Source organism: Thermobia domestica, chromosome 7 (assembly GCF_964235325.1).
Source record: "Thermobia domestica chromosome 7, izTheDome1.hap1.1, whole genome shotgun sequence".
Taxonomy (NCBI): domain Eukaryota; kingdom Metazoa; phylum Arthropoda; class Insecta; order Zygentoma; family Lepismatidae; genus Thermobia; species Thermobia domestica.
The window spans coordinates 258,102,804-258,119,656 of record NC_137460.1 but is presented as its reverse complement, the minus strand read 5'-3'; the positions used below and the strand labels follow the sequence as shown (position 1 = coordinate 258,119,656).

Below are 16,853 nucleotides of genomic sequence, written 5' to 3'. Positions count from 1 at the left end.
GTGGGCAACAACTCTACCATTACCACACTAGGGCTGAAGATGATTGACATCTGCAATGCTCAGATGTGGACAAAAACAAAGAGGGACATCATGTCTCCTGTGGCTGTTTCTCTGCACGGTGGAAGGACTTGGGACACTACCACCTTTTACAGCCCCTAGAAAACAACATGGAAAGAAAAAAATATAAAATTTGAATGTTACCCACCAACCTATGGTTGAGATGAACAAGAAGAAGAGGATATAATTAGAATTAAAGACAACTTAGAATCAGCTCGAATTGGTTCTAGTTAAAACTAGGTAAATCTTTCCCCGAATGGAGAAATATGATTTATTATTGTATTTCCTAGTAGGAAACGTCCTGCACTTTTATGGAAGACAGCGTTTCTTTATGGATTCATTCCGCAGGAGCTTCCGCTTTTCACATAAGATTCTCTACCAATACTTAGTTTACATAGTAAAGGAAAAGGTCGTAAGATTTTAGAGCGAGAATCTTGCTTTGAAATGGTAGCGAAACATACTTCTTTACGGGGTTTCAATGATTTCTAAACCACCACCTCTTGGGTTCAGCTACGTGCGAACTTAAAGTGCCGACTTCAGTTCTCTTTGAGAGAGCTTGAAGGATATTTTTTTGGTTAAAAGCTAGTCTCATATCGATCCTCTGTTGAAGGTGATTCATTTCTGTGGTCGGAGGAATTTCCTTATGTCCAATTAACCCAATCCTTTTAAGTAACCGAATAAGCTAGTCATCTTGTTGATAGAGAGTTTGATTGCAAAATCCATGATAAAACATGGTCGGCTCTCTAAGCCTTAAGGCATAACTTACTCCGTCAGAGGAAATTGCTTTACTTTGAACTTGTAATTTTATGCGTGTTTAAGCAGGTGACTGCTCCTCTCGACTGAGAAGTTGGTCTGCTATTTCATCATAACTTTGAGGAAACTTTCTTCTCAAATTAGAACACAAGTTTTACGTAATTAAGTATTCTGAATGAACTGGAGAAATGCTTAATATAACAGTTTTCTTAAACCTATGATGTTTATTGTACTGCTTTATGTGCTTCTTATGATTATCTTAAACAAACTTGCCGAATAGATCAATGTTTTCCAAGGAAAGGAAATATTACGAGGTTAATAATTTATTACTGTATTTAAATACTACATAATCAATATTTTTATTAGTATATACTATATAATTTTTATATATTATTTAAATAATTGCTATATTATTTAAATGCGATGATAGAAACAATAAGCATAATCTTTTTGTTTTCTTCTAGTGCAGTATATATCCTACGAATTCGTGGGAGTTCATCTGACTTAAATCAAGCTACAAATGGTGGTAGATCATCACAAGCTTTGTATACGTCTATGTATATACAGATGGTGATCAGAAAAATGGAAACACCTGTAGTTAGCAACACGTCAGCTGTATGGGTTGGCAGTGGTGTCGTGGCGCCCGCAGCACCGGGCCGCTGGTGGTGGTGTGTTAGGTCGGTCTCCATGCTACGTCAGGCTCAGTGGAACAGCAGTGTCCACTGGCTGCAGCAGACGGAGGTAGTGTAAAATGGGAGACCTCTCAGATTTTCAAAGAGGGCAAATTGTTGGTGCGCGGTTATGTGGAGTAAGTGTGACGGCAGTGGCTACTGTGATAGGTGTGTAGCGTGGGACAGTGTCGAAGGTGATGAGGGCCTACACAACACACGGGAAAACCACATCGGGGAAGCGGAACAGTGGGCGGAAGAAAATCATGAGTGACAGGTCACGCCGGGTATTAAAGTGCATTGTTACGCAGAACCGTCGTGCCACTGCGGAACAAGTGACGGAGGAACTCAATCAGCACCTCCCTCACCCTGTTTCGACAATCACAGTCCGCCGCGAATTACATGACATGAACTTACGGGGTCGCGTTGCACTGGCCAAACCGCTCATCAGGGACCATAACGCTTTCGCACGCCGCAAATGGTGCCGCGACCATGAAACTTGGACCGTTGAGGACTGGAAACGTGTGATATGGTCGGATGAGTCATCCTTCACCCTATTCCCAACCATGGGCCGTGTTTATGTGTGGAGAACGCCCAAAGAAGCTTATTATCTGCAGTGTCTCCGCCCAACTGTGAAACATGGCGGCGGCTCGGTGATGCTGTGGGCCGCCATATCATGGTTTTCATTGGGTCCTGTGGTCACACTTAGCGGACGAATCACTGCCAACGATTATGTCGCAATTTTAGACCACTTGCATCCTATGGTCCGGATGTTGTTCCCGGACAATGCCGCCATCTTCCAGGATGAGAATGCACCCATTCACACAGCTGGCGTTGTTACAGCTTTGTTTGAGGAACATCGGGATGAAGTTTAACACCTCCCCTGGTCCGCTCAATCCTGAGATCTCAACATAATTGAACATCTGTGGTCCGTCTTGGAAACACGACTCCGGCGACGATTTCCACCTATATTCTCTCTCACAGAACTGGCTGATGCTCTGCACGAGGAATGGTGTAAAATTCTAGTTGGTACCATTCACGACCTCTATGCTTCCATTCCACATCGCATCAAGTTTGTTCTGAAGGCGAAAGGTGGTCCGACACCATATTAATCTGGTAAGTTGCAATTTCGTTCAGGTGTTTCCATTTTTCTGATCACCATCTGTATCTATCATATATATTAATAAATAAAACTGCGTATGCGTATGTCTAACTGTCATCAGACTTTTGAATAAAAGGGGTTCACTTGGAAGCACCAAATATTGTACACAGAAAGATTTTAACCAGATTTACTAGCGTACGAAACCGATTTTCTATCGTCAATTTGAGGGGGGATTGGTGTGTTAAAATTTAGTCAAATATTGCAATATCTGAGCCATGATAACAAGTTCCGGTTTGGGCAACTCACAAAAATAGCTAGTCCGTGCATGTTTGGTATGCGGTGTACCGGGTTCGATTCTCATTAGGAGAGCATTGGACTATATTAGAGTGTGGATTGAATGCCACCTTAATCTTTAAGTATACCCTATGTGCTCATATACCCTATGTGGTCATATACCCTATGTGGTCACAACACGCTCTAAACTTAAATAAACAAACAACACCTAATAGTTGACCAAAGATAAAGTTCTAATTAATGACTACAATTAAATATTTATTTCCTTACCACAGACGTAACAGTTGACCAGAGGCTAATTTCGATTGTTGATTACAAACATTTTAATGATTGATCACTGGGAATCATTTTATTGTTGACCACTTATATTCATTTAGTTGTTGACTTAAACTTTTAATTACTGATAGTAAGCAAATGAAACAGAAAATTACGTACAATATATAGGTAATACTTCTAAAACATCTGAATATTATTTTTATATTTTTAGGTCAGCACATATGCTGTGTTTGTCTTACTTTAACTAGATATGAAGTTTTTTCTATAAGCTTTTCCTGAATAGTAAAACAGGTGAGATCTTCCCACAAGTCACAAGGAGATTCTGTATTTACAGTTCCTTCGTTCCAACTTCGACCCTTGTTGGTTTTCCGTTTATATTGAATCTCATATTCTTGTAGAATGCCATTTGGTGGGTAAGGCTTTTCCCATCTTAATGAGATCCAGTCATTCCCATGAGAATAAGATACTAATGTTCGCACTTTTGGAGGAGCTGAGAAACAAGAAAAAATAAAATATATTATGAAATATGTTACGACAAGTGTACGTTTACAGTAATTATTTGAAGTTACAACTATAGTCGTTTTGTGTTCGCAAAATCTTTTATTTTTATTTTTTTATCGTGGAAACACTGGCAATTGTTGCACTGAAGATTGGAATGCCCTTGACAGAATAACCTAGCCAGTAGTTTCTATGCACTAGATTTCAATAGTAGTATTTTTGTCAATCATATTTCTAATTAACGGTATGGCACTATTAATCCATATGTAAGGTAGGAAGTAATCTACAAAGTACTTTGGGATTCCCATACTTATAAACATATCGGTAGTTGAAAGCTATGTAATATATATATTTAATAAATGGTCCGTGTATTTTTTCGACTTCTCCATAAATCACCTTTTCTTAATTTACGATAGAAATGTACCAGTATATTAATCATTCAGCCCATTTTGATTTATATTTTATATTACCATCCTTATAATATTTGTTGTTTATTTTCACAACTTCATATCTGTACTTCAGAGGTAAAATGTGCTAAGTCACTTTCTTGGACGAAATTGGATTAGAATATTTTATTCAATAATCCGAGTATGTTCTTTCTAATGGTGTAACAATGTAAGGAATACCTCTAGTAATATATACCTAGGTAAAATGCCCAGTTTCGAACTAGTATAAGTCAGCATCTGAGTAAAATGTGCTTTGGATTTTGTTTTAGTTTAGCGTTTCTTTCAGCAGCGAGGCTACAGTATATGAGACGTGAACCTACAGCTTATTGTGGGATCCGAACCACATGAACTATAGTATCTGAGCTACAGGTGGGCAAAAATGCTAAATATACTTTTACTACTTCCGAACACCATTATTCAGTACGCAGCCAAGGGGGCACATTTACTTGAACATGTATTCTCAACATAATTTTTTTAGAGTCAGGCCGCGGCCGCTCAGTGGTAGAGCTTTCACCTCTGGTGCATGGGGTCCTTGGTTCGATCCCACTTTGAACCAAGTAAACTTTTTGGTGGACAAACACTGTGTGTGTTTTTTTCGTAGGTCTCCCGTTTCCTCCCACTTTCTTCTTTCCACCATTTCCTTCATTTTTTAACAGCATCATCTGCTTTAGTCTAGTCGGCATAACTATGGGACGTAAAACTTAAAGATTTCATTTCATTTTCAATCCTGAGCTTGCAAGAAATCATCATACTAAATCTTTTCTGAGATGACTCCCTGGGATTGACAACAGTGAACAAACAATTCTTTTACAATTCTTAATATAGACTTGGAAGTTTGGAAAACTTTAAGATGTTATAGAAACATTCTTTAATTCCTTTCGTCGTTGCAAAAAGGTGTCATGATCCAAAGAGCATCTATATAAAAGGAAATGGTTCATATCATGTGCGAAACAAATTCATAAAAAGCTCTTTCAATGAAAGCTTCGAAGAGAAAATTGCTTCTTCTGTATACGTAAATAAAGTTACGCGTCAACCTGTTTAGCAAGATCAGATTCCTTTGGCCAGCAGTGATGGACTGGAAAGTGTAATATTAAAATATAGAGATCTTATCACATTATTGAAATGTGTTTACTAAACGTTTCGCATGAGTATTACGTGAGTATATATCATGTAACTGACGTGAGTTCAAATTCGGAAGAACTGGTGTGATATATTGCTTGTTTGCTTTCTGAAGTGGCACTGTATTGCTTAGTAATCTCATACATTATGAATTAGTTAGTGGTCTTAATTGAAGTTTTTTCCATGCTAATATTTAGCAGAAATGTAATTTTGTGGGAAAATATTCTGTCATTTAACCCCTTCAGTGCGTAATTTTCAGATGTGAACCGCTGTAAAAAGTGTAGTTTTTTTTTTTGAGAACTTTGAATTTTGATTCTAAATCTGTTTCAAAATCACTTACATCAGAATCACTAATTAATAACTCTTCCTTGATGTCAGCATCGTTGAAATATCGTTTCCAAGCCATTACTGTGCTGTCTGCTCTCAAACAAAACAAAGAATGAAAACTGTATTTGAGAAGCACAAACTCTCTTTTAATTTCTTTCTTCTTCCTCTTCTTCTTTTAATTAAGCAACAATTAAAACCAGCTGAGCGCAAACTCGCTAAATATTGTCAGGATAACATTACTCATACTATGGGCAAGTATATTCGCCATGCGCAATACAAAATAACCAAAGCAAAATGAAAGCGTATATATACGCCATGCGCACAGTAGGTGTGTTTTGAAGACACGAGTTAACTTGTCACCCACACTGAAGGAGTTAACACTTACCTTTACAGATATGCTATTTAAAATATCAAATTTAATCTTCATGAAAGAAATAAAACTGGAGATTGTATTTTTTTTTAAAAAAAAGTATTTAAACTTAATAAATGCTCAATAAAATAAAATATTTCCATAGAATCTTATTTAAAACAGTTTTTGGATCAAAAGATCCAATATATTTCAATGAAAAATTTTCTTCCAATCCTTATATCCGGAGAAGTATATAATTATGTTTAGCTGAACCCAAACTATCAGATAACTCAGTATGATGTGATTATTCCGTAGAAAATACGAAATTTCGATTTAGGAGCGAATCAAATATTTTGTGGCTCCTGATCCAAAAACTAATTATGGGCCAAGATTGCAATCTTACGATTCATTTTTGGTTTTCATAAAATTCTTGTTTGCTTCTATAAAACTACAAATTTAATAACTTTGATCGGTTTACATCTGAGCTACAGACATTCTAACATATTCATGTTATAGAAACTTTAAACTAGATTTATTGGTTTATACGAATCAAGTCTCAAATATCTTAGTAAGATTTGCTACCTATTATGATATTTTCTGTTCAATAGTAATCAAGTACTAAAACGCACTGTAGATTTTGTGTATGTTTAATGGAAACTGACTTCTAATTTGTTATGTAAGATTAGAAGAATATGAAAGTTATCGATGAAATCGACTGGTTTAACGTTCTGTGATTTATGCAGCCAGGCTAAAGAAGACGGTGATTATGGCAGTGAATAAAATGATGCAATGGAGAAACTCAGAAGAAACGGAGACCTCAAAGAAAATCATATACACGGTGTTGGCCCACCACAAAGCTCACTTTGGTGGAAAAGAACGAGGGATCCAATGCACCAAAGGTGTATGCTATACCATCGAGACTCTCACAAAAAATAGAATAATTATATGAACTGTTAAACTAAAATTACAACAGTAGCCGTCGTGGATCACTAGTAGAGTGCTTACCTCTGGTACGTTGGTTTTATGTTGCAAAACAACGTGTATATTGGTTTTCTATGTTCGTTCGTTTCCTTCCAGTTTCATCATTCATCTCATCATCACCGTCTACCTTAGCCACGGCACATAATCATGGGACGTTAATCTAAAAACTACAATGCCAACACTATGTGTTTCGTTTATTTGACTTCACTCAAACAGGATTATCATTTTTAAAATACATATGTGTTTCGTTTCACAGTGTGAAACTACGGTAGACTTATAAACAATGAGAACTCAATACATAAACTTGAAGTATTACATCTACAGCTACAGATTGCAATAGAGGAATAAGATCAAAGATAGATCCTCTTCCTCGAATGCTGAATTCATATAAAAAAAGCCATTACTCACTATCCTTTACTGTGTATGTTCTTTGGCGATAAAGTTTGAAACCACAAATGGTTAATTTGAAAACTCTCAGTTTGGATATTGTAGATGCAACCTGCTCTTTGGACGCCGAATTAATTAAGAAAAACACATATCGATATCTCTTACCGTTTTTGTTCTATAGAAATCAGTATTGAGACCGGAAATAGTAGTACATTTCAACCACTTTCGATTTTGGTAGAGTGTTGCGTGTTGTGATGGCGTGTTCTCTTGAGACCCTGAATCGTTTGCAGGAAACCAGTTGTCGCTATCTATTACTATTTTCGTTATCTGGCGATACATAAAAAATCCGGAATTATAGTTAATCCGAATATTAAATTATAGTTAACTTAAACTACTTCCGGTTTGAATAGAGGTTAACGGAGAAGATGAAACCTATTATTGGAACGCTGAGTCAATTGCAAAGAACTGCAGCTCGAGGTACATTTCCGTGTTCGCTTTATGAAATTTGGTATTGAAACCGAAACTTATAGTAAAATGTAAACCATTTCCGGTTTGAATATAGGGTTAACGCAGGTGATATAACCTATTATTTGCAGGCTTCATTAGTTGCAAGAAACTGCATCTGTATATATTTAATAGTTTTACTCTATGAAAATCGGCATTAAAACCGGAAGTATTAGTAAATTTCAACCACTACCTATTTTGGTAGATTGTTGTGGGTTTTGATGACATGCTCTTTTGAGACACTGAATTGATTGCAGAAACCAGCTTCCTATTATACGTTACCATTTTTATTTTAAGGCGGTAAGCCTTAAAACCGAAAATGACTCATTTGAACCATTTTCTGTTTGAATATAGGATTCATGAAGAAGATGTAACTATTTTTGGGACAATGAAATAATTGCACGAAACTACATCTCGATATATCTTACTGTTCTTGGTCTGTGTAAATTGGCATTGAAACTGGAAGTAATATTAAACCATTTCCAGTTTTGGTAGAGTGTTCCAGGTAGTCGAGTTACGCTCCCTTAAGATGCTATATCGTTTGCAAACGTTTTCGTTCTATGACGATAAAGTTTGAAATCGGAAACGACTTATTAGAACCACTTTCGGTTTGAATAAAGAATTGAAAGGAATGGCTGAACAAATGGAACCTAGTTTTGGGACGCTGAATTGATTTCAAGAAACTGTATCTCGCTATTCCTTGGCGTTTTTGGTCTGATACCTGCCAACAAACGGATGGAAAAAGCCCTTTCCTAAGCCTGCTGACATTTATACATAACATTGTTTGGAAGTACATAAACATAATTATACGGTGGTTAACATTCTATTATGTTAGATAAATTATAAATAAAAAATTTCAAACATTTACTGAAAAATGAAATAAAGTCTTTCAATTTTATGTCCCACGGTTAAGCCATGTAAGCTAAAAGAGACCCTGATGATGAGAAATGAATGGAATGGTGGAATGAAGAAAGTGGGAGGCAACGGAAGAATACCGAGGAAACTCACGCACACGGTGCTTGTCCACCACAAAATTTACTTGGCGCGATCTGGGAAAACAGATTTATTCTACACTATAAAATATTCTACTACATGTCTTACTTACAAGCACTCATGTGCAGTACCGGTACATCAAAGCTGTAATGTCAGTTTTAATGTAAAGGTAACCAACGTCGGTTTTTGCGGAGGTCCGTGTTCAATTGGCCCCACACCGTTAGTTTGGTTTCGTATAGTCGCTAATGCTCTCTCTTTTCGTGTAAGCTGTCCTTCATTTGATTGCCGATGGGACACCAGATCAAGTTTTAAAGGTCTTCCCTGAGTGAGGTTTCTTCTAGGTTTTCCTCATTGACACCAGACAAGTGCGAGGATGGTTCCTTACATAATGACCCAGGTCGCATCCCTTCTTTCCCTATTCTTTTCTTCCTGCCCCTTTTCCCCAGGCAGTGTGACAGACAAGAGAAACCATCCCTCATATGTGACATTCTAAAATGGTCATAGATGGCGAAAACCCGCAATTCTAATTTCTAACCCTAATGCTACCATTATCAACACCAATGAAGTCAACACCACCCTTTCTCCTGAACGTTGGCCGGGCTACTTATCTAAAAGTAATTTGGTGAATTTCGGGGTCTGAATGAAGCAAGAATAAAATAAGAGAAATTTCCTGTTCCTGCCCAAGATTAAACTCAGGCTTCCCATGTAGTATCTCGACGCCTTATTGACTATGGAAATGAGGTCTTTTTGCTACTTCTTAACACAAATATTAAGGAAATTCTACCAATTCTATAGTTCATATAGTTATAACTTATATCTTCATTACCTTGTTCTTTTGTTTGGAAAGTGAATTCAGGGCTGGCAGCGTTGGGTGAACCTTGAATAGATACACTAGCACGATATTTAGTAAATGGTTGCAATCTATCTATTCTAACCGATGTAGTTATGGTATTATATGTTTCAAGAAAGTCGGTCGCCCACTGGTTGTCTCCTCGTACTTGGACTGTGTATGAAGGCCTGCTGCGAAGTATTCTGCAGTTGGGTTCCTTCAACTGCATTGTGACGCGTGTTGCTCTCACATCTTGGATGGAAGGTATTTCAAGCGGAGTATCTAGTTCTGTTACTGCAAGATACAGATAAAATATATTAGAAAATTACGTTCTGTGATTTTTGTCTAATAGTAAATTAATGTTTAAAAGAAATCGATAAAGAAACACTTTGTATTCTCAAACATGAAATACAATACATGACATTTACTTACTCTAACTTAATTATAATGCATTAAACATTGCAATGTAAAAGATATGACGGTATGTAATATAAGTACTCTTTTCTCATATGGTGTAAACAAATCTCCATTACCTCTGTAATTTTTAATGATGAGAGTTTTCTATAACCTATTTGAAATAGCTGAAATTCCCCAACACGTGTTCTTGAATTTTCAGGTTTGTATTTCGTAAGTTGTAAGAGAAACTAACACATTTGGCAATACACAAGGCATATAGGTTGTTAAAATTTAGTCCACAACGGATAACTTATTTAGTTGATAGGCGACTATTCTGAGTTAAAGAAACCTTCTTGTATGTAGGTAAAAATTTCTACACCGGCAAAACAAGTTGACAATATAGGCTTAGTTCTATAAATAGAAGCTAACTATCAGATATGTTATTGTGCATATTAAATTGTTCAAGATTTTAAACTGATGTTGAAAATTTATCAGTTACAGTTGGTGTTGTACCAGACAATACCATGTGTCATATAGTTTGGCACATTTTATTGAGTAAATTGTTGTATGTGGAGAACTTGGATATAAAAATGACGAGCAACATTGATCCAACGTTGAAGGAAGAAAAAAGATTCTAGCCCGATGATCGTTATCCTAAAAGTAATGTATTTAGTAACAAAATATAAGGAGATATAGATTAACGAAAGCCAGTTCGTTTTCTACAGATATAACATTATTAATGGCGCTAATACAACGCGGGAAACGTCGACTTTTATGCCCCCCCCCCTCAAATAATTGGTTTCATAGTATGCTTATTAGATTACTAGCAGCGGGGAAAAATCGGGCTGAAACCCTGCAACAAGGGGGTGAAGAGCCAGTTTCATCGCCACCTAACCAAGCCCGCTACCAGCCTCAGAGGTTTGGGAGGACCATGAATATGTTGGGGGATGGGAAAGTCATTAAACATTTTCCTACAAATTGTTTTTTGTATTAATAATAGCATTTTGTATTCAGGTCTGGCGGGGCTACGAAAAGTTTAGGGGGGCCTGCTCCCTCTAGTTGTGGGGCGGCACTTAACACTACGGCCTGGTTCTCTGTGCCTCACCTATTTATTTAGCCACCAGCCGCATCTGATATATATCCGGCTATGGTTATTGCATCCGTCATAAGCTGTCGCGATGCTACACCCACAAGACCCGGCTGTGTATATGCACACATTATTGTGAATAAGTGCTTATTGAATATTGTTTAAAATATTTATCGACTTTTCTTCACAGTTTGTATAAAAAGCATTATATATATATATATATATCCGTGGTCAGTCCGGAGTCGGATACCGCACGCACGGGGACACAAGAGTTTCGTTGAAATTTGTGTCCCATAAGCCTTCCAACGAGGTATGGCTTATATTTCTGTGACAATTAAGGGCATTGCTAGGGCTGCAAAGGTCAGGGTATACAAAAATATTTCGAAAAATATGTACAGGGTAATTCTCTTGGGAAACACGTTCGGAATCTTTTCTCACTTGGTATTGAATTTTTGGCCTTCACTTTTCTACGTGATTGTACCCAGTGTCTGGTGTACACACGAAAATATTTTCTCTTCCTATGACAAGTAACAGTGTTGTCAGACTCTCGCAAATTTTCAACAAATCTCATTTTTAAAAATCATCTTCTTCTTCTAAGGGTTTGGCACGGGGAGCACTAAAGTTAGGTAGTTGAAATGTGTTCTATAAGCTTTACAACGAGGTATCGTTTATGTTTCTGTGACCCCCGAAACTGCTAGGGCCGCCCGAAGTACAAGGCAGTTAGAAGGAATATAGGGCCGCCAACGTAAAGGTCTACGATTTTCTTGAAATCCCTGTCGGTCCACAAAAGGTTAGTAATTTTACCATTCCTCGTAAGATAGTGTACGGGAGATCTTTTCCTTCATGTTTTACATAACACGTGTTTGTTATGTTGATATAAAATATGCATACCTTTTATTACAAATGATCCTTAAAGCGGGAAGATTTTTAGCTTTTTTTTGATATAATGAACAAATTGCAGTTTATTTCTGACTGTTAATGAAAGCTGTAATAAAAGTAACCAAATCACTTATAAGTGTTAATTTGTTACTTATGTAAAACATAATTTATCACAGAACAATAAATAAAAAATATGGGAAAATATTTAAAAATTAAAAGAGAAAATGGGTTATGGGGTCCTGTGGACCCCACTCTGACCTCCGTGTAACAATATATATATATATATATATATATATATATATATATATATATATATATATATATATATATATATATATATATAAGATAGATATAGATGTATAGATATTGTAAGGATCCCCATGTTGCCGTACAAGGCAATAACCAATACATGTGTTAGTAATAAATAAAAACAAACAGACGACGGTCCCGAAGAGGAGTCGATCACCATCGCCAACAGTCGGAAGGACGAGAATCAACGATGGAAGCCGACAAGACAGAATAAAAACGACCTGCACACCTCGACCAACATCAATCTTCCCAGATTGATCGCAACACCTAAAACCCCTCTCACGACGCTTGGTCACCAAGAGATACCCATCCTTATACCCACGAAGCTTGGTCACCAGGTTCCTTTCCTCTTTCTCACGACGTACGGTCCCCGAGAGAGAGATACCTAATCTACACCCCTCTCACGACGCTTGGTCACCGAGAGTTCCTCACCTCAAAGCCCACGACGCTTGGTCACCGGGATCCTATCTAATCTTACCTAAATATTAGTGGAATTTCTTGCTATAATTTGTGTACATAAAGACTTTTTTGTAATAAAAAGGTGAAGGGAAAGTCCAAATCCCGAGTACATTTCATTGCTCTACCCAAGAAATTTTACATGGTAGATGCGTCGGCGCCTATTTACAGACACTAAGATGACTTTCCTACGGGGCGCTCTTTTTGTTAACGAAAACACGGACTTAAAAACTTTTTAACAATACAGTGTAAGTGTTACTAAAAGCAGGGTCATATAAAAGATAGTATCCGTATTCTCATAAATACTCTCATTACTCTTAACGGTAGATTGATTCGTTATAGGCTGGCAGGTATTTATGCCGACAACTAAATCTGAGAAAAATACATATAAAGAAGGTGATAACAATATGGCATAATCAGGCTCCCGTATACCTCTTAATATTCCTCACTTAACTAGATATTCTGGTCACAGCACAGACGATCCCGATCGATTTTTCATGCTGTTTGATCATTTGGCTTTACTTCAGGCTTGGACCCCCGAAAAGAAGAAAGAAATACTTCCTATGTATCTACAGGACGTAACTCTTGACTTTGTCTTACAGTTCCAAAATCTGAATCAATTCGACACACTGAATTTCGAACAACTGGAAACCAAATTAATTTCTCTGTCCCGCCCAAATATACCAGCGTATAAGGCGGAATTAAAAATTTTTCAAATTGAACAAAATGAAAATGATTCATATTTCTTAAGGAAACTGAGGGCTATCAGACAGCTAATACCAGAAGCTTCAGAGGAAGAGAAAATTCATTTTCTTTCGTTAGGACTACAAAGAAATTTGCTGCAAAAGATAGCGGTGGAATCTTTTCCAACAATCCAGCGGCTGCAGGAACGACTTCATGAATTGGGAAAAGCTCAGGATCTTATGGAGAAGAGGAATTATGTAGAGTTGTCACAGGCAATTCATTCTTTAATCGGCCAACCTAACCGCCCCTCAACATTTCCTGTGAACGACTTTCATAGCCAAACGAATCCTATTTCATACTTGTCAACCTATGCACAACAGCCAACTTCTACTGTGCATTACACCCAACCTGCTCCTAGTTATTCGCAATCGTTACCTTCTGCACCTCCATCGCAGAATATCTTTACTCCACAGTCAACTTCCTCTGCACCTGAAGTTTCGAATCCGCACCCCCACCAAAGTCAAAACCCGCCCTCACAAACTCCTCACACGGACCTTACCAAATTAGTTAATCAAATGGCCGAGTTATCATTAATAGTAGCACAGAATGCCGTGAAGTCTAATTATAGGCGTAAAGGAAACGGACGAAAAGCGGATGCAAAGAATACCAATGAAGGAAATAACGGTGGTAAAAAAAAGAATTTTGTAAAAGGCGACAAAATATCAGTTTGCTCAATTTGTTACAAGAGCATCCACGTGTTGGAATAATCCAAAAAAATCCAACCAGGGAAACGCATAAATGGGCTCGCAGACCAAAGTCAAGCCTTGCTGGCCATTTCAGAAAAGTCGGCGCGGGCCACACAGACCACCACCACAATTAAAATGTGATGGCATTCAAGAAGAGCAGGCAACAGCGGAAACTTTTAAGGACACGGACGCCAATTTTTTCACCCAAACGACCAATAATAAACATCGAGAACATGTTAAGCTGGGAATAGAAAATAATAAACTGTTACTGAATATTAATATAAATATAAGCAGTCTACCAGCTATAATAGATACGGGTTCTACTCTTAGTCTATGGTCAAGACGGGACGCACCCCTAAAATGTACGCTAATACCATTTCAAACTCGTATCAAGGGCATAGCCAACAAAGTTCTACCTTTAAAAGAAAGAACTTTAATTAAATTTAAAATTGGCACCAACACCTTCTCACATTGCTTTCGCATCATAGATGCTGACTTTAATCCGATTTTTCGGAATGAGATTCTCACAAGACTTTTCTCTCAAATAGACTTGGAGAATAAATCCATATCATTATACAGAAAACCTGAGAAACCTACGTTTCCAATGGAAAAACAAGAATCGGAAGAAATGTTACGAGACACTACTCACTCTTTGCACTTGCAAAGGAATGCAAACGTCATCACAGCAAGTAAAGTTACGATTCCGGCGAAATCACATTTCTACTTCCCTGTATCGATTCAAAAAGAAACAATTCATGACGCTGCATTTTATATTACTCCACTACAATCATTATTACACCGAAACGGCTTAGAGAGTACCGAGTAACGACCTTACGTTACTAATTTCCAATAGTAACATTAAATAAAGGTACACCAGTGGCGTATACAGAGGAGGGCGTGGAAGAATTTTCATTTACAATAGAAGAAGACGAAAAGAAAGCGCATCAATTTCGTACTTAAGAAGAGATAAAGGAAAGATTAAGACAAACAGCTAAATCTTTTAACATTAACCATTTTGATATAAATCTGGATTTACAGGAATACCAGCGCATAGCTGTAACCAACTTATTGTACAAATACAGGTATGTGTTTTCATACAGCCCAGAGGATATAGGCTATTTTAGAAGATATGAACACAAAATTCGTATAGATAAAAGAGCGTCATTTCATCACGATTCCCCACCGATTACATTAGGGATAAGAGATCAAATTGATAAGCAGATACAACAGCTGTTAGATGCCAAAATCATAACGGAGACACAGACTAGTAATTTCTCCTCGCCTTTAATTGCGATCAAAAAGCCAAACAGCTCAGATTCCAGGCTTGTGTTGAATCTCCTGGCATGTAATAGTTATACAAAATACTTAAGCATACCATTTCAAAATACAGAGGATGTTTTGCAGGTTTTAAAGGGGTAAAAAGTTAATTTCAACCTTGGACTTTTCGCAATCGTACTTCCAGATAAAATTGCATCCAAAAAGCACTAAATATATGATTTTTGAGGTAAATCATACACGCAAAAGTTATAAATTCCTTAGATGCGTAATGGGCCATTGTTCCTCTTCCCAATCTTTAACCATAGTCATAAAAATTTTACTAGACGGCTTACCTAAACGCATTATCAATTTCGCAGATGACATCGTCATTGGTTCTTATACGGGGGAGCAACAACTCTCAGATTTGGAGGTTTTATTCCAAAAATTAAGGAAACACGACTTCCGAGCCAACCCCAAGAAGACGCACCTGTTATATAGAGAACTCCCAGTACTAGGATTTCTTGTATCCGGAGAAAAGCATCTCACCAAACATCGCAAAGAAGATCAAGAATTTTAAAAAGCCGACTACCAAACGCATACTTAAGAGCTTTATTGCCCTATGTTCTTATTTACGAAGTCATATCGAGGACTTCACGACCAAGATAGAACCTTTCCAGCAGCTTCTTACTAAAAGTGCAAAATTTAAATGGACAGAAAAACATGACGAATTATTTGAGAAGTTGAAAGAAGATATTTTGAATGCCCTTTCTCTCTATCATTTCGATGCATGCAGATCCAATTCTCTAGAGGAACCCATTCTCCAAATAGAATACTCAAGATCTTTGAAGAACTTACGAGAAGAACAGCGTAAGGATGACGCATACGCTGATATTATAACAGTTTTAGAAGGGAGAGAACCAGCAGAAAGTTCCACCATGAGGGCAGCCAAATATTTTCGATTAAAAGACAACATATTTTATCGTACACAAAAACATCCAGAACTTGGGATACTTCATCTTTTGTGCATCCCAAAAAGCTTGGCGGGACATTGGTTCGAGTCTATTCATAAAGACCCGTCAGCTCCCCATTTCGGTTTTCAAAGACATATAAAACTGTCCTTAACAAATACTACATGCCAAATATGAAATCATACTTGGCATTCAGAATCAAAATCTGTAAGGAGTGCCAACTCCTGAAAAAAACTACCCAGAAAACGACAGGGAGAACTCGTTCACCACCTGATAGGCCATATAGGAGAACGATGGATGTTTGACGGCTTAGGTCCCTATCCGCACGAAGAAGAGAAACCAAAATATGTTTTAGTCGCCATCGAAACAAGTACACGTTATATAGTGAGGAAGGCTGTTAATGGGATTACAGCAGATACAATTGAACAATTCTTATTGGAAGAAATAATTCTGAAATTTGGCGCCTTTCGTTTCCTTCATCTGGACAG

General features: G+C 37.3%; 1 protein-coding gene across 1 annotated transcript in view; it reads right to left on the bottom strand.

The window, feature by feature from the left end:
* LOC145689688 (protein sidekick-2-like) overlaps positions 1 to 16,853 on the bottom strand; it is an 87,408-nt gene that overhangs the window by 19,555 nt on the left and 51,000 nt on the right. The window contains exons 8-9 of the mRNA XM_081763885.1: positions 9,581 to 9,877; positions 3,390 to 3,640 (exon numbers count right to left, since the gene is read on the bottom strand). Of these exons, the coding sequence (XP_081620011.1) occupies positions 3,390 to 3,640; positions 9,581 to 9,877 (548 nt within the window). The remainder of the gene's footprint in view (positions 1 to 3,389; positions 3,641 to 9,580; positions 9,878 to 16,853) is intronic.